This window comes from Myotis lucifugus, unplaced genomic scaffold (genome assembly GCF_000147115.1).
Source record: "Myotis lucifugus unplaced genomic scaffold, Myoluc2.0 scaffold_166, whole genome shotgun sequence".
Taxonomy (NCBI): domain Eukaryota; kingdom Metazoa; phylum Chordata; class Mammalia; order Chiroptera; family Vespertilionidae; genus Myotis; species Myotis lucifugus.
This window is the reverse complement of record NW_005871214.1, coordinates 2,012,864-2,031,896: the sequence shown is the minus strand read 5'-3', so window position 1 is coordinate 2,031,896 and position 19,033 is coordinate 2,012,864. Positions and strand designations below refer to the sequence as shown.

General features: G+C 37.1%; 1 protein-coding gene and 1 pseudogene across 2 annotated transcripts in view; both read left to right on the top strand.

Moving 5' to 3' along the window:
* MNAT1 (MNAT1, CDK activating kinase assembly factor) overlaps positions 1 to 13,956 on the top strand; it is a 200,637-nt gene extending 186,681 nt beyond the window's left edge. For both annotated transcript variants that reach the window (XM_023759913.1, XM_006096036.3), the window contains one exon: positions 13,506 to 13,956. In XM_023759913.1, coding sequence (XP_023615681.1) covers positions 13,506 to 13,646 — 141 coding nt within the window. In that variant the 3' untranslated portion in view covers positions 13,647 to 13,956. The remainder of the gene's footprint in view (positions 1 to 13,505) is intronic.
* LOC111827449 lies at positions 9,320 to 12,702 on the top strand (annotated as a pseudogene).
* Positions 13,957 to 19,033: the final 5,077 nt, after the last annotated feature.

Here is a 19,033-nt window from a genome sequence, read left to right as displayed (position 1 = left end):
GTTAGTTGTTTATTTTATTGTTTTTGTTTGTTGTAATATATATAATACATAATACACACATATCACATTTTGTGTTGCATAGGGGAGCTTCTCGTGTTTCTATTTATTTATTTATTTATTTATTTTCCTTATTGATTTTTAGAGAGAGAGGAAGGGAGAGGGATAGAGAGGTAGAAACATCAATGAAAGAGAAACATCATCGATTGGCTTCCTCCTGCATGCCCCCCACTGGGGATTGAGCCAGCAACCCGGGCATGTGCCCTGACTGGGAATCGAACAGGGACCTCTTGGTTCATGGGTCAGTGCTGGGTCACTAAGTCATACCAGCTCGGTTCATGTATCTGTTTAAAGTTGAGGGGCTGACATTTGAACTAAGGCTTTGGAAGATAGGCAATGGTGCGGGCATTCCCAGATATGAAACACCATAAGCAAAGATATGAAATGTAGTTACAATGTTTTCATAAGAAATAACTGAAAACCTGATGATTGACTTTGGCTTAAGTTTAGTGTACATGGAAACGACTAATGGGAAATATGTTTGGAAAGGTGGATTAGAATCAAGTACAGTAGCCCTTGAATGATAGGCTAAGGAATTTGGACTTTATTCTACATACTGCAGGGAGCCAATGTATTTGTGTGAGAGTGATGCAGCGCTTTGCCCTAAGATTAATTTAGTAACTATGAATAGGTTGGAATAGAAAAAATATACTGTACATAGGGGGATCAGTTAAGAGACAGTTAACAGTAATCTAAGAAAGGGGTTATAAAGAGCTGAAATAGACAACAATAGTGGCAAAGAAGATGACGTGAATTAGATATCTGTAGAGAGAGAGTGTGATGTATGTTTCTCATTGGTGTGCAGGAGAAAGAGGATTCCAAGACGACCCTAGGAGTACATTGAAACTATTAAGAGAAACTAAGAGGTACACAGAGAGGGTAGGTTTGTAAAGGAAGATGAGTTGAGTTATGAAAATAATAAATTTGCAGTACCATTGGGACACCCAAGCAGATAAAAATGCTGGGCTATAACTAAGATGGGCAAAGGGACAAAAGATAGAATTGTAGGGTTTAGTAGAACAGAGGTGATAAATGAAGCCATACATTTCAGAGATAGAGTCAAGAGTAGGAGAAGAGGAGGTAAGCCAAAAGGAAAACTAGTAATTAGGAAGCAGGTGGAAAAAGAGAAATTTGGAAAATCATTTGTCAAAGGGTAGAAGTGTGGCCCAGATTATAGGCATTGTTATAGAAGCCAGAGGCTAAGAGCATTTCACAGCTGTTGGCTGTCTCCAGATTTTTAGAGAGGTAGAGGAGGGTGAGTACAGAAAAATGGCCATTTAATGGTGATAGGAATCAAAATACTGGTTATGAAGAATAAAAGGAAGGATAGACAGTGAGAGAGGAAATAATGTAGCATCTTAACTTTTGAAATAAAATATACTAGGCTATGGACCCAGCTGGCATGGCTCAGTAGTTGAGCATAGACCAGCCATGGGCAAACTACGGCCCGTGGGCCGGATCCGGCCCGTTTGAAATGAATAAAACTAAAAAAAAAAGACCGTACCCTTTTATGTAATGATGTTTACTTTGAATTTATATTAGTTCACACAAACACTCCATCCATGCTTTTGTTCTGGCCCTCCGGTCCAGTTTAAGAACCCATTGTGGCCCTCGAGTCAAAAAGTTTGCCCACCCCTGGCATAGAACTATGAAGCAGGAGGTCACGGTTTGATTCTCGGTCAGGTCATATGCCCAGGTTGCGGGCTCGATCCCCAGTGTGGGGCATGCAGGAGACAGCCAGTCAATGATTCTCTCTCATCATTGATGTTTCTATCTTTTTCTCCCTCTCCCTTCCTCTCTGAAATCAATAAAAAGATATTTTTTAAAAGAAAAAATATACTAAGCTATGCATAGGATTGTGAAATATAGATCTGTACATATATGCTTGTGTATATATAAATGTGTGTAAAATTTTTCCCTTTTGTTTTTTAATAAGTAGGTATTGGTGTACTTGGGTTGCTCTGTTACCCTATGGTAAAAGATTAACAAGCAGGTCTACTCCTTATATTTTGTCTAATTTAAAAAAACAACACAGAAACAATCTCTACTTAGATCTTCATATTTGGGGTACAGTAAAAGGCAGAAGAGAGAGGGCAACATTATTATTGTTGGAATAGATGTAAGAATAGATAGGAAAGTCACAGAGTTGGAAAAGGAGAGGTACATACTAATTAGCAGAAGTAAAATATTTTGGAAATTTGGGCTATGAAAAGCCTATTCATCATGAAAGCATGTTTTGTAGTAATAGTATCAAAGAGAATACATAAGGTGGACAGGGACACTACACTTTATAGAATGTCTGTTCTATGCCAGACGCTTTACATATCTTTTCTCGTTTAATCTTCTAAAAAATACTATGAGGTATTATTGTCTTACTTTTACAGTTAAGGAAACTGAGGCTTGAAAAATAAAAAGCACTGTCCAAATCATAATGTTAATAAATTGTTCAAGGAGGGAGGGATTCAAAGTCAAATGTATCCATTTCCAAAATCTTTGTCTTTTCTACTAAACCATGATGTCTTTTTAAAAAATATATATTTTATTGATTTTTTTACAGAGAGGGAGGGAGAAGGATAGAGAGTTAGAAACACCAATGAGAGAGAAACATCGATCAGCTGCCTCCTGCACACTCCCTACTGGGTGTGTGCCCGCAACCAAGGTACATGCCCTTGACCGGAATCAAACCTGGGACCCTTCAGTCCACAGGCCGACGCACTATCCACTGAGCAAACCGGTTAGGGCTAAACCATGATGTCTTTATGTATTTATGTAGTACAGGGAAAGATGGGAAGTGATGCGGGACAGAAAACTGAGGTTGTTTATTTTAGTTTAGAGAGTTTGCCATCAATAGAAAACCACACCAATGAGAAGAGTTTTCCTTTTGCAAACTTTGGAGAGTGCTTGGCTACCATTGAACAAGGAACGAAACTGAATTTGTTTTCTCCATATGGAATCTTAGTGGCTATAAGTAGTAATATTAGCTAAAACCAAGGTCAGCTAAGAATGGTTCAAACAGTATTTTCATGCCAATATTGACTGGATTAATGACAGCTGCAGTTGTGACTATTCTCTGTGCACTACTTGACTATTTAGTCAGGGGCACTGACGTCTTTTCCCTTAGATTGCCAAATTAAAAAAAATGACAACAGCTACTACAATAGCTGTTTGTGTTAATGAATCCAAATTATACCTATTTTTTGGTCAGATTGGCAAAATACATTTTTTGGTGTGCTGTAGAATTTTAGTAATTGATTTATGTGTGCCATGAAATGAAAAAGGTTAAAAATCCCTGTCATAAGGAGTCTCTCTATAATCAACTGCATTTTTCCAGTCCACGATGCAGCCAAATACTTAGCTTATTTAAATGATCAGGTTCCTAACGATAACTTTTCAATGGCTCTCCATTGGCCTGTGAATAAATTTCACAGTTCTTAAACATTCCTATAATGACTTTAAATAAAATTGAATTTATTGGGGTGACATTGGTTGTATAGGCCTTCTTTTGGATTCTATCTGCCTACATCTCTAGCTTCATCCTTAGCTGGAGACACCTTTTTTGTATGTCTCAGTATGTGCGATGGCTTCTTGCTGCTTCATATGTGCTCTTCTGCTGGATCTCTGCTCTATTCCTCTGGCTCTTCCTCATCTTTTGGGTCTAAACTTACCTATCATTTTCTTAGGGAGACCTTTTCTAAACTTGCTCATGTTGGCTTCCCTTTTTATCCAAACCCATAGAGCCCTGATTTTCTCATTATATTAATTATTTAACATCTTTTTTCCCCTTGCTGAATTATAAGGTCCATGAAAACATGGAAAACAAGGTCCATGGAATCTTTGCTGTTTTATTCTCAGGGTTGCTTCAGTACCTGGCACATATTAGGTACTCAGTAATTTTATTTTTATTTTTTGAAGAATGAATGAGCCACATACATATGAATTCCTGCATTTTCCCTGTCCCACCCTTAGGGAAAAATTACTCATCCTGCCTTTATAAAGATGTGATGAAATTTTTGGCACACATCTGTTAGCATGGACTTACTTCATAGTAAAAAATTACATTAGACAAACCAGAATTGGGCACTAGATTTTTAAAGGAAGTTAAAAAAATTTAGAAACTAGGATATTTATTTTTATAATACCTATTTTATTTCCACCACAGAAGTGGCACTTGTCCCTCACTGGGATATACAATATCTACATATCTACATATGGTTATTTTTATATGACTCTAATGTGATTTATTTTTAGATTTTTCATGAAACTTTGCCTTCTCTCTCCCCTGGTTATTATCTTCAATAAATTCATAGGAATGAGTATCATAATGTTTTAAGAATCAGTAAGTAAAAACATTATACCATTTTTCTGCTTACTCTCATCTAAGTATGTAAGAACAATACTGAAATTAGCCAAATGTAATTGTTGCTGAGATAAACATCTGATTTTGAGAAGTATATTTAAGATTTATAAAAAATCTTTTGATTTTGTTTTCATGGCTCTATTCAGATTTATCTCACCACACCTGATTCCTGAGATATTCCTATATTTGTCTGTATTAAATTGATGGAATCTGTTCTCAGAGGTCTGTCCATTGAGATACCCAGAACTACCAACTGCCAGTTGTTCATAGAATATATTACAGTTCTTTCTTCTATGTGTTTGATAGTTCACACTCAAGTCAAGGAAGTATTCCTTTTGCTGTATAGTTTCATTAACTTTCAGTAGTAGCTACCTCTCCTAAAATACCTAGTGGATTCTTTGATAGCAATAAATCTCACAGTTTATTTACTTCAGTTATAGTTCAGAAAGACTTAAGTGAGCATCCTGTGGCTTTTAATTTCCATATCTGAGCTTTGGTGTTCTGATGGTCTGAATGTCTGAAATAATTGGTCACTTGATTACCAAGTGTAGTAGTATAAATCTGAAACAGCTTTAATAATTAGTTTATTCAAGTTGTGTTCTCACTTGATAACTAGATAATAAAGCCAAGAGAAACATTATGACTGTTTGTGGAAGTTTGTTCTGTTTTTGCTTGTAATTCATTAAGCCATATGTTTTTATAACCAAACAGCCCTCAGAATTATGGACATTTCTGACATGTAGTGCTTTCCCCATTTGTCTTAGAATATATGATGATCAATTTCCCTCTGTAGATAGTTCATTATTCTGACCTCATGATTAAATTAGGATACCTGAGCACTAACCTCGGTTTTCAGAATATTTCTGCTCTTTAGTGTTAATTGTCTGAGCACACTATTGCTCTGATTGTTTTTAAATCTCATTGAGATAAACTCCAGGTTGTTAATGTAAATCTTTTATAGCTTTGGCTGAATTTCTTACAAGAGCTCTTGATCTTGACAGCTGAGATCAGATGGCTGATCTCTCTTAATGGTACTTATATTTAAATTTTGTAGGCTAGGAGGCAGAACTACTTGGAACTGGTCTGTTTAATGCATGATGGCTTTAAATGCAAACTTTAAAAAATGGGCCACCTTGTAAAAATAAAATCTTAGTCTCTAGAGTTCACTCCCTTTCTTAGTTTAAACCAGTCCAAGTTTTTAACTCTATTTTTTTTTCTTTTAACTCTCCATAGGGCCTGGTAATTTGAGGTAGAGGGAACTAACATGAACTTCACATTTTCATTTCAATTTAAATTCCAAGATTCTTTGATTCTCTGGAGCCAAAGTTTTTTAAGGGTTTTCATGGGGAGGTTATGACTGGAGGGGAAGAGTACTGCCTCTTGGTCTTGAGTGACGACCCTGCCCTCTGCCCCTCGCTCAGAACTCAAAGCATTGTTGAATAGCACTAAAATGAGCTGAGTCCAAGACTTCAGCCAGATGGTCAATATAGGGCTTTTAAAGGAAGGGAAATGGTAAAAGAGTAATCTCAGAGGAACTCTCTTATGTTAAAGAACAGAGAAAATGAAGTCTTTCTGAAGCTAAGTGTAAATTATACCACCTTCTTTGGGAGCAAAAGCTGCTAAATGTAACAGAAGAAAATGACAGTGTAGGAAATCAAAGTTCAGGAACAAACTTCAATGTGGTTTTCTAAAGCTTACTCCCCTCTAAGGATCCATTGCCTCCTTTCCTCCCCCTTCTCCGAAGTTTGTTTGAAAGGGATTTTGATGGGTAATGGCAAAGGAAGGCAACTTTAGACTGAGTGTAAGTTAGGGCATAAGATACCCTTTGTACAGGAATTATCTTAGACATGCTTTTGAAAACATACTTTTTTAAAGCCTTATTAAGAAAATAATCAAAGGTATGATTTTTAAATCTTTGAGTTTAGTCTGCTTTTAGTAAAAATAAGGTATAATAAGGTATAGATACCAAAATAAGCAAACTTCTTTTTTCCCCTCCTTGGTTTCTGCTTATAAGATTTACAGGTATTTAAAATAAACCCATGAAAAACAGAAATACTGCCCTGGGATTGGCTAAATAGTCAGAGCAATTACCTCTGGGCTCCAAAATCCAACTGAGCTTGACTTTTGGAAATAAATTTGGCTAAGACTTCTTCCTCATTCAGTTGTATAAAGGTGTACATGAAATGATACTGACCTCTGCCAGAAACCCCAGGAATCCTATTCAGTGATGTACTTGTAACGGTCATGAAAGAATTAAAATAACACAGATGTGGATTAATGTGAAAAAGTAGGCAAAATACAAAATTCTCTTTGTGTGGTTTCAATGTGGCAGATCCTTGAAAATACTTTGGTGTACCACAATAATTAAAGTGTTTAAGAACATTAAGTTAAGGTACCTAGAAAATAAAGCCCAGAGTTGAATAACAGAATGAACTATGTTTTATTTTTGAAAATTGGAATTAATGTGGGTTACCATGGTGAGGATAGGTTAAAATATTTAACAGTAACGGTTTTGTGCAGCCCTAGAGATCAAAAACAGCAATGTAAATAGGCAGATCTTTAAAGAATCATTCTCACAGACATGTTTCATGTAAATGATTGCTAGAAGGGAAATGCATTTTCTTCAGTGCTATGCAGAGAAATTTTAATTGACTTGGTTTGGGCAGTGAGAATCTACAACTTAGCATTAATAACTCAAATATAAAAATATTTGCTCATTGCGCTGGATTAAGACTGTGTTCAAGAAACACTATTTTCAAACACTAATTAATCATTTTAAATAAACTTTTTTTACACATTTATGGCATCACCGAGTATGACTGTTTATTACATTTTACCTATAAAAAGTTGAACTGTTTTATATACTTTTTATGGAAACAGTGCACAGTCATAAATTAAAAGATGCAACTGTTTTGGATATTTTACTGGTGGTCCTGTGTTTTCCTGCCAGCAGTGCAGCTGTTTCAGGTTTCTCAGGATAACATATAAAAAGCTGTATGTACACTGCAGGTTTATGCTTGAATTGCCAAGCCAGAGATGGTATGACTCAACTTTCCCAGAAGCAAGTTGTACCAAAATGTGATGAATCAAAACAGCTAGTTGCATAGTGGTTTGCATTACCACGATGAAAACCAGTTCTCATTTATGATAGTTGGCTTGTGAAAGTTGACAGGCATTCCTCTGTGGTACTTGAATTTTGCCATGAGTGAACAGCCGTTGGAGCCAAGACTATGCTTTTCTTTTGAGAGTCTGAGGAAAGGATAAAGTCTGATACATTATCTGGAGTAATGATAAAAAAAATTAGGTGGAAACTTATATCAGGAATAAAACATTGCATTTCCAAGATACTCGTAAAAACTATTATTCACTTATTACTTGCGTGATAGTTATTTAGTTCCCAGTGATTTTATGCTGTGCCAGGTTGATTTTTAGATTTTCTAAGGTGATTTAACACTTACCTCATTTCTCGTGCATCAGAGTCTTAACAGTTTTCCATTTTATTGTGTTCTGGGAGGCAATAAACAGATATTTTTATGACCATGCAGTAGATTTGGTGAATTCTTATTTAAATTCTGTGGGACCTAAAGTTTTATCAAGAGTTTGACAATGACGATTTAATAATAGTAGTTTCCAAAGTGGGATTCATTCCACCAGGATATGTAAGATAGGATATAGGGAGGAATTATTGGAACTTTTATTAAGTATCTTTATCTCATCCTTTAATTAGTATATATTTTATAATATACTTATTATGTTAGTATATTATGTGTATAATTATGTATTATATACTACTAAATGTATATAATTTATAAATAAGTATATACATTTTGAGGATGCATGCTCAAATATTTTTTACTGCTATAAATATATTATAAAAAAGTTTGGAGGTCATTGCTCAATAAATATTTATTTCTCTTTTCCTTCCACTTTCCCCTTTTCCCCTTGGCAGAGAAGCAAAGGATTGAGTTAACACCTTGATTTGTGGCAATGTGAATAAATTACAGCCAATTCCAGGAGCTTACACCGTGTCTTACTTTGACCACTTTTTCTATTTGGCCTCTTATATCGCCATATATTTTTTTAATCACACAAGCTTATTAAACATGGATACAAATGAAAAACAGACTTGTTATTATGTTAGAAATAATAAGTTGCTCATGCATCAAGACTTTGACACACAGGAAGTTTGAAGGAATGAGTAGAAAAGTTTCCAAGTTATTAAAATGTTCTGGTGCCTGATTTATTCATTTGCCCTACCCGTAATTCTAAGGTGGGTGAAGCTCCTTTACTTCATCAGGAAAAGGGGAAAGTGGAAGGAAAAGAGAAATAAATATTTATTGAGCAATGACCTCCAAACTTTTTTATAATAGTCATGCTAACAAGTTGCCCTTCTTTGGATAGGATTCTCCAATTTTTTTTAGGCCTGTTTATCTACCTTTATCAATAGTATATAATACATAATTATACACATAATATACTAACATAATAAGTATATTATAAAATATATACTAATTAAAGGATGAGATAAAGATACTGTATTTACTAATTGGGACATTCTTTTGAACTCAGACACAGTCTCAGAGATTTCTTTAACATGAAATTTTCTAAGGTTTCCTTTCCTGTAAAAGAAGGAGACAATATATTTTGTAATTTTGAAACTACTAGTAGGTTCTCTTCCTTCTCTCAGTTGTTTATGTATTTGTTTCAGAACATACAGGGTTGGCAAAAGTAGGTTTACAGTTGAGTACACAAAACAGAGTTTATTCTTGTATTATTAACTATTGTGTTATTTATTTGTATTATAACTAGAATTAAACTTACTTTTGCCCACCCCTGTGAATGCTGAATAGATAAGCCTTCCCCATCTGTAATTCCTTAATAACAGGAATAGAGTTCAGTGTGCAAATGTCTATAACACAACAATCTTCCAAGATCATTCTCTATTCTGATATCCTTTTGACAGTGAGTACAACTTTTTATTCATGTATGCACACTTACTCTTCACTTACAATTTTATTATATTTTAATTATAGGAAGGATAAAAAATAGAGATGAAAGCCCAAAACTTTGAAGGTTTTTAAAAAAATGTAATGAACGATAAAGGATTAGATTAGTTGCATGGGGACTTACAAAGAGTGACAGGCAATTGGTCCATCTTCATCCAAGCTGTTCCCACAAATGACCTCTAAGAATGCTTTCAAATAAATTCGAACAAAAGTAACCTTTTTAAAAGAAAACCAAAAAAAAAGTATAAATTATCATAGGGTAGTAGGCAATATCACACTAATATAAAGCGAATGAAAAAACAGTATGGCGAGCAGAACTCAGCAGAGTATTCATAAAAGAAGACTTAAGTAAATGTGTCTTTGCCCAAATAAACATAATCAGTCAAACCAAAAATCCTTGGTTTTGTAATGAAGACAGAAACAAGCTGCGATTGTCCCAAGCTCTGTGCTTTAAGGGTTCATCATTATAAATAAATCCTCTATAAATTAAATATAGGTCCGAAGGGCTTATAAAATATTGCCAAAAATCCTGCCACAAATGGTGCGACCCGTTTTCCCGGACTGGCAGGTTCCTCTGAGCATCCATGCGCTCTTACAGGGCTGCAAGAAGAAAGCGCCGTGGATTGGGGCTGGCGCTGGCCCCTGGTCCAGGAGTGCGGTGTGCAGCGCTCAACCGGGCTGCATGGAGGGGTCTCCAGGGGGAGCCTTAAGGTCACCCCGTAGAGTGTGTGTTTGGGGGGTGGGGCATGTGTGACCTGGGCCAAAGTCCTTGTCATCTGGACTGAGTGGCCCATAGCACAGTGCGAGCCTGAGCCAAATCCCATTTTCTCAGCCCTGAGTTCCTGGACTTCGAAAAGTGGAGTAGCTTTGCCAGGTAGAGTGCCAGCCCCTTTAAGAGCAAAGGCCGGGACATGTCTGTGAACCTCGCTAAAGTAGTAGCATAAATTCACCATGTCCCGCCTTCTGGCAGGTGCCTGGCTTGGCCTGGCGGAAACTAAACCGAGGTGTGTGTGGCGAGGAGAGGGAAAATCTCAGGCTCTTGGCTTGGACCTTCGGGACGCAAATTGTAACATAGGGTCCAAGGCTCCCCAGCATATAGCTTGCACACTTGAGGCTTGCTGGCGCCTTGTCCTCCAGCATCGCCCCTCCCCCCCGCCCCGCCCACACTTTCCCCCTCCCCGCACACACAGCTCGGTAGTGGTCTGGTTGCCATTGCCCGGTGTGGGTTTGAGTTCTGGACAGAATGCAGCTTAGTCATTAAAGGATTCCAGCTTTGAGAAGGAGTCAACAGAAGCTTAAAGTTTGGAGGCAATCTGTAAAAAGCTGAACTCTTCCAAATCTGCATTTGAGGAAGTGATACTCTTTCTAGAAAAAGTTAAAGGGAGAGAAATCGAAACATTCTGAGCAATTTGAATTGATGGTGGATATTTCAAAAAAGGATCCAGTCCTTGGAAGATGAATGAGAATCATTCAAATCACAGGTAGCTGAAGCCAAAGCAACCTTCAAAATATTTCAAACGAATGAAGGACTTAAGAGAGCTGTAAGATGCTTTGAGTGAAAATTCCCAACTTCAGGAAAGCCAGAAACAGCTTTTACAAGAAGCTGAAGAATGAAAAAAATGAGTGAACATAATAAACAGAAAATAACATTGAAGACTCCAAAGTATATGCAAAACAAATTCTATGTGATAATGAAAATCAGATCAAGTCTCTGATGAAATGAATGCTTGCAGCAAGAGTGGGCTGCTGTGCTAGAAGACTTAAGGGATAACTTGGAATTGGTAATGAAGAGTGATTCATAAAATGGTGCATTCTTAGATAATCAACCAAAAGGAGCTTTGAAGAAGCTGATTCATCCTGCTAAGCTAAAGGCTTCTTAAAAAACCCTTGAAGGAGAAAGAAACCAAATATACACTCAATTAACTGAAGTAGAAAAAACAAAAGAAGAGCTTATAGAGTGTACTGAAAATCTTCAGAATGAAGAAGCATCTTTACAGTCAGAAAGTGAACAGCTTGAAAATGAGACTCAAAAGCTTCAGCACAAACTTAAAGTAATGGCTAACCTGTATCAAGTAAATGTAATCATACTTCTTAGGAAAATAACAGAAGAAAATTACCTGTTAGAGAGAAAAAGGAAAAACTTTCTAAAGCAGGTGGAAAAGATCAGCCATGTAGCTGAAGAGTTGGAGACCTATAGAAAGCGAGCCAAAGATCTTGAAGAATTGGAGAGAACCATTCATTCTTTTTTTTAAAAAATATATTTTATTGATTTTTTACAGAGAGGAAGGGAGAGGGATAGAGAGTTAGAAACATCCATGAGAGAGAAACATCGATTCAGCTGCATCCTGCACACTCGCTACTGGGCATGTGCCCACAACCAAGGTACATGCCCTTGACCAGAATCGAACCTGGGACCTTTCAGTCTGCAGGCCGACGCTCTATCCACTGAGCCAAACTGGCTAGGGCGAGAACCATTCATTCTTATCAAGGGCAGATTATTTCCCCTGAGAAGAAAGCACATGATAATTGATTGGCAGCTCAGACTGCTGAAAGAAACCTCAATGATTTAAGGAAAAAATATTCCTCCCTCAGACAAAAATTAACTGAGACTTAAATTGAACTTTGAGAAAAAGATCTTTATGCACTTGATGTTCCAAGTACTGTACAGCATTTGGCAGAGAGCATTCCCCATATGGTCCCTCACCATGGGGTTGACCTTCATCTGAAAGGAGAGCTTTTCTCTCATCAGATGTACATTTCAAATCAGAATTCCTCTTTAAAATTTGAATCTGCTTGTCAACATAGGAAATGTCCGAACCTGTAAGAATTTTTATGAGTTTATTTGAGCCAAACTGACAATTGCTGGGAAGCAAAAAGCTCAAGGGATTGAGAAAATGCTCCAGAGGATGGCAGTTTTGCACCTTATTTTATACACTACAATCAGAGGAGGAGGCCAGCCTAAGGGGAGTTACATGAAATCCATTGGTGGTAGATTAGGGAGGTGGGGGAAAGCAAAGCCCAGTGATATCTCGGATTGCATAAAAATAACTCAAATAGACACATACTTCTTTTACATTAGTGGGTAAAGGATAGTTAACAGTTGACAATTAACAGGATAACAATAACAATGAGAGGGTCTTGTGGTCTCTGCTCTGATGGGAAATTGTGCCCTGAGGAGTATGGAAAAAAGAAATTACCCTGACATTCCTATCTATATATATAAAGTGTAATATGCAATTCGACCGGACAGCGGAATGACCAGTCGCTATGATGCGCACTGACCACCAGGGGGCAGACACTCAACGCAGGAGCTGCCCCCAGCCTGCAGGCCCCGATTGCCCGATGGGGAACCGTGGGTGGGTGGCAGCGGACATGGGCGGTGCCAGGCCAAGGTGGGTGCGAGTGAGCGGGCCCCTAATCGTCCCACTGGTCGCCCCACATACAGAGGGCGACCAGCGGTGGGGGCGGGGCCAGCGAGCGGGTGGGAACAGCCAACCTCTTGGTCCCTCACCCTGGCCAGCAGGCTCCGATCGCCTGATGGGGAATGGGAACTGGGGATGGGTGGCGGCAGATGCGGGTGGCACCAGGCCAAGGCCGGTGCGAGCAAACAGGGCCCCAATCGCCCCTCTGGTCGCCCCACAAATGGAGGGCGACCGGCAGCGTTGGTGGCTAGGGGCAGGGCCGGCTGCTGTCAGCCGGGGATGATCTGCCCTGATCGCAGGCCAGGCCTAGGGACCCTACCCGTGCATGAATTTCATGCATTGGGCCTCTAGTGTTATCATAAATGCAAAAGACAATAGACAGGTTTAGGTAAGGTAAAGATTGACCTTTGTCAAGGAAGATACCTGCCTAGGACAGGACTACACACCATGCCTTGCTTTTAGTTATGAAGTTCTAATTTCAGACTATCCTATGTGGTTACTTTAGATATCTGAGTTTGTAAGGCCTGCCATGCAGGCCTCTCTGAACTTGTTAGGTTTAGTATGTGGCCTCTTTTTCATCCACAGCTTTACCATCGCTTTTTAAAATGTTACCAATTTTATGTGCTTTTTATATCAATGCTACATTTTTGTTTTGTTTTTTAGGTATTTAAACCACGTCAGAGCTGCCTCTCCACAGGACCTTGCTGGAGGCTATACTTCTTCTCTTGCTTGCCACAGAGCACTACAGGATGCATTCAGTGGGCTTTTCTGGCAGGCCAGTTAACCTTTATTCTTCCTTTATAAGATTTGGACCTGGGAGCAGAGCTAGGGAGCTGACTAAAGTAAAGCAGACTTGTAAACTTGTAGCCATATGTAGTTGCACAACAACAGTATCAGCATAGCAGCTGTGCTAAAGTATTTATAAAGAGAACATTTCAGAACTAAGCTGAGCAATATAGTGCAAACATATTTGTGGGGAAAAGATTTTTTACTTATATTTTTTGAGAGGGATTGAAGCCTCATCTGATGAAAGATATGAATAATTTACCTATGTATATTTGAAATTGACAGACTTGTAAAATCTTTTTAAAAATAAAGCTAGACTTTATGCTAAGTTTTGTGGTTTTTCTCTTATTACAGTGTTTTACTTGAACACATTATAAAATGCCATTTGAATACAACATTTAGTGTTAATATCCAAGTCTATTATTTCTTCTCATAAAATGTTCCTTATTTTCTCAATGTCTTCTTAATACTAGTCCAGACAAGTGGATATATTTCCTTCTACCAGAAAGTTATGGCAAGTAAAACCTGACCTGTGATAAAGTCACTGTTTTAATATTAAGGACTCAGTGCCTGTTTTGAGCAGTGGAAAGTGAGACAAACCTTGATTAAGGTGTTACAGTTTCCAGCTGTGAGCCATACTTAGGATAAACTAGAGAAGAGTATTAACCTGCTTTAATGACAAATTCAAAGAAGTAAGTTAATAAAACTTAATACTTAAATGGCACCTTTCACCTCCAAAGTGAACTCATTTTATGATGAAACTTTGGAGACCGACTGGAATGGATACATTTTAAATGAAATTTCCTTATGAGACTCTGATGTAGTTTCTGTTGAAACTTCAAAGATTTTTAGTATACCCAGGATTTTGCTTAGAGAGTTTGGATGTGGATAGGATGGATATTTGTTGGATCTCAACCATTTATGATTATTATATAGACCACTGGATATGGGACATAGTTTCTCAAGCAAATTAAGGGATTTCCTATCAAATCCCCATTTTAGCAGATGTTAATTTTATGAGTGGAAAGTTGTGTGAAATATCCTTATGTAACAACTCCATCTTACTTGACTAAGCAAGTATTAATTTCAGGAGTACATCTTCATCTTTACAGTACTTCTAACCATCTTTGATACTTGAGAACACCAAGGCATCAAATAATTGAGTAGGGATGATCATATACACAAGTTAGTAAAAAGCCAGAATTAGAAAACAGGTTTTTTGTTTTGAAGTCTAGTTTTATCTATACTCTATGAGGCTGCATCCTGTTTCTCTTATCTATTAGTATTCCCCAACTGAGAATTAGCATTTTTGATATAATCTATAAATCTATTCAAAGAACAGTGAGAACTTTGGACCTATAGTTAAGGCTTTGCTCTGTCTACTCTGCTGACAAAGCTAGGTATTGTCTTTCAAAAAGAAACACTATTACTAGTTCTCAGTACCTTGCATCATGTATTTAAATGGAATTAACTAATTAATAGAACATTTCAAAAACTTTTGAAACTTTTTTGAGCCTATCTTATTATTGTGGGAATTGCCTGCACTTGATTTGGCAAATAAATTCCCAAACTTCTGTGTCTTTCTAAATATTTTGCCCTTACTATTGCCATGTTTTGTTCAATAGGCAGAATTTAGAAGTTGTTAAATGATCCTATTAGATCAAAGGGAATGGTGAAAGCTAACCTAATGACAATAATTCACTAAAAAACAGAAATATTCTAAATTGATTAGGTTATTCCCTATCCTTCCAGTGATTTCCTCTTGGAGACAAAAGGTTGTAGAAGTCTTTTATCTACATGAATTACTTTTTTTTTTTTTAATGTTTTTATTTCTTTTTAGAGAGAGAGGGAGAGAGATAGAAACATTGATGAGGGAGAAACATCATCCATCTGCTGTCTCCTGCACGCCCCCTACTGGGGATCAAGCCAGCAACCTGGGCATGTGCCCTGACTGGAATCAAACCAGTGACCTCTTTGTTCATGGGTGGATGCTCAACCATTGGCATGAATTACTACTTTTAACATTTTACTAGCACAGAAGTAATAGCTAACAACTACTGAGCATGTGCCAAGTATGATGCTTCCTGCTTTGTGCATTTTCTAATCCTTACAACAGTGTTAGTACTATTTTCCCCACTTTAACAGATGGAGAAGCTGAGGCAAGTTATTTAGAAAGGGCAAATAACTTCACAAAGGTCAACACAACCTAAAAGTAGCAGAATTTGGATTTGAATCCAAGTGGTCAAACTCCAGAGTCCGTGCTCTTGAGATGACTGTCAGGTTCAAACTTACAAACAACAGCTGTATAAAATCATCTGAGTAGAAATCTTCTTAAGATTTCACAGAACTTTTATATATCAAGTACCTAGATTTTTTATGAGGTATAAATGACATAATCTAAATAACCTTCTTGATATCCTGAGAGAAGTTAAGAAATTCATGACATAGAACATGATTGATCATTAACTACTCTCCTCCTTTTAAGCAGATATTAGTGGTATTGAATACATTTATATCATAGTTGAGATGCATTATTCCTTAATTTCATTCAATAAATATTTGATCTATGCTTTTTTTAGAAGTATCTTTAGGCTGTCAACAGGTGATGAGATAATCATTTCAATTTAAGGTGGCACAAAACTTGTCAAAAATTAACAAAATTAAAAATTGTATCTAATGAGCTGTCAGTTTCTAGTGGATTCATCAAGAGTTTAGTTATTATCAGCCATCACCATCAGAAAGTTTAGAGAGGGCCTAGATTTAAATAATGAAATAATCACACATTCATTTATCCATGCCGAGCCGGGGGGGGGGGGGGGGTGTTAAAATGTTAATAGAAAGCATTTAAGGATTATGTTTTCTTTACAACTACATACTGCATATTCTGTCTAATTAAGGCATGACTAAATGGAGGCAGGACTCTTACCACTTTACATGTACAAATAACATCATTTTTACCTGTACTTAATATTCATAACCTAGCACATACAGTACTAGAAAATTTTATTCCTACTTGCAATTAATTTTCTTCACCTAGAATAGATCAAGAGGAGGCGAACTATTGACCCCTGGCCACATCCAACTACTGCCTGCTTTTGTATGCTCTGTAAGCTAAGATTGGTGTCTACATTCTTTTCAAGTTTGAAAAATGCCTAAAGATTAATACACTTTTTAATACATGAAAAGCATATGAAAGTCAAATTTCATTGTCCATAAATAGAGTTTTTTGGGAACACAGTGTTTATGTATTGTCTTTGGCTACGTTTGGGCTACTATGGCAGAGTTGAGAAGCTACAGACCTTATTATGACTTATGAAGCCTAAAATACTATCTGGCCCATTATAGAAAGTTTTCTGACCCCTGACCTACATACTTCTCCCTGGGAGGGAAAGGAGGGTAATAAAATTAGAAGTCCCAAACTAGTAATCCCTAGCTGAATTAGCCCTCAAGTTCTTGCTTGAGGTTGGGTTGAGTTTCAAAATGATTTTTTAAAGTGCCATTAGATAAGGAATAAAGGCTCCAATTCATTACTTTTCTACACTTCTTATCATTGATTGTCTTCATCTACTTATATTACCTGTCTGGCTTCTGAACGCATTTGAGTTTGTAATTAATGACTTGGATCAGGGGTCCTCAAAGCTTTTTCTGTAGGGCTAGATTGTAAATATATTAGGCTTTGTGGACTAAGCAAAATTGAGGACATTAAAATAGGTACTTATATAACAATAGATAAATTGGCACAATTTTTTAATTAACAAAATTCCAGATATAATTGAGTATTTTTTGTAATGCGTTTTTTGGGAAGAATAACATTTCCTTTAATGGGGATTCTAAGTGTTTCCTATCATTAAAATCAATTGTAAATTATCACCTGTTAATGGTTATCTGTAATGAGATTTTACACATTTCACCTTTTAAAAAAACCATCTTTTTGTTATAGAATAGTAAAAAGCTAGGAAAACTCCAGGACAAACGGAATAGGGAAACTTAAAGATAGTTAAAACAGCAGTTTGCAGCCACCTAGTAAGTCCTATCTTCCCCAAACTAAGGATACTTAAGGGTAAGTGATTTGCACTTCTCTCCAAACAGAGGGTTAATAGTTTAAATCACCCTACTCAGGGAGACATAACAGAAATCTAATTAAGTGCCATTTGCCAACCACACCCAAGGACAGACAGTAAGAGAATAAATCTCATTTTGGTACATTAGCATAAAGCTGATGAATATTCTTTTGATCTGCCCCTAAGACCTCCTCCCCTAAATGCCCAGCCTTTAAAAACCCTTAAAAATGAAGGTCCCAGTGCACTCTCTCTCCAAGGAGTATACCTGTGCCATTCCCTTCTCCCACATGCATGTGTCCCCTAACCTAAGAGATCCCTTGAGACTTCCAACTTGGGGAGCAATGGGCAGCTTCAGCTCATCCCAGGATAACCCCCTGAACCTGTCTCCAAGGTCCCCTTTTCTCTGACTTCTGAGTGAGCCAAAGCAGCCCAGCCTAGGCTCTCCTGTTGCTTCTTCTCTGCCCTTCCTGGTTTCACTGCCCCAAGTATGTTTTTGCTGCAGTCAATAAATTCTTGCTTGCTTTTCTACATTTTGTCTCTTGATTGAAATCCTTCCCTCAAGAAGGTAAGAGCTGAGGTCTTCTCATCTCTTCGGTAACATTTTCACACAGATAGAGGCTGCCTAATACAGATATCAATCCAGAGCATATGATTCTGAGCATATTCATCACTTGGAAGGCATTTGTAAGACTCTATTAGATTCTTCCCTTGATATCTGCCTTTTAGTATGTCATTACACAGCACATTATTCACTTTCAATTGAAGATTAGGTGGAAGCTCAATTGTAGTTTAATGGATTTTGAAAGACAGAAATTTCCTTTGCATTTGCACCAAGGACCCAAAAATGCTGAACTCTGAACGTATATTTACTGCTAATCTATGTGTGAAGGGAAATCTTGTTTTAATTTTTTTAAAACATGTTTTATTATTGAATTCTTTTTTTTAGAGAGAGGAAGGGAGAAACATCAATTTGTTGTTCTACTTATGTATGCATTCATTGGTTGATTCTTGTATGTGCCCCTCCACTCCACATCTGTGTCCCCCCAAATCTTATTATTTTGATTATTTATCAACCATTTTAAAATGTAAGAACCATTCTCAAATTACTTGCCATACAAAAACTGGTGGCAGGCCAGATTTGGCTGCCAGACATGGGTTGCATATTCCTGATCTAAATAATCTCATTTTTATTACTTTTAAGTGGTAGTATAAGAGTACTATATAAAACTTAGCAACAGTCTTCAGCTAAGGATGTCTGCAAAGTGATATTAGTGCTTTCCCAGTTAGTATACAAGAGACAGACATATTTAAGTGTATTTAAATAATTTAGATAATAAACTTATA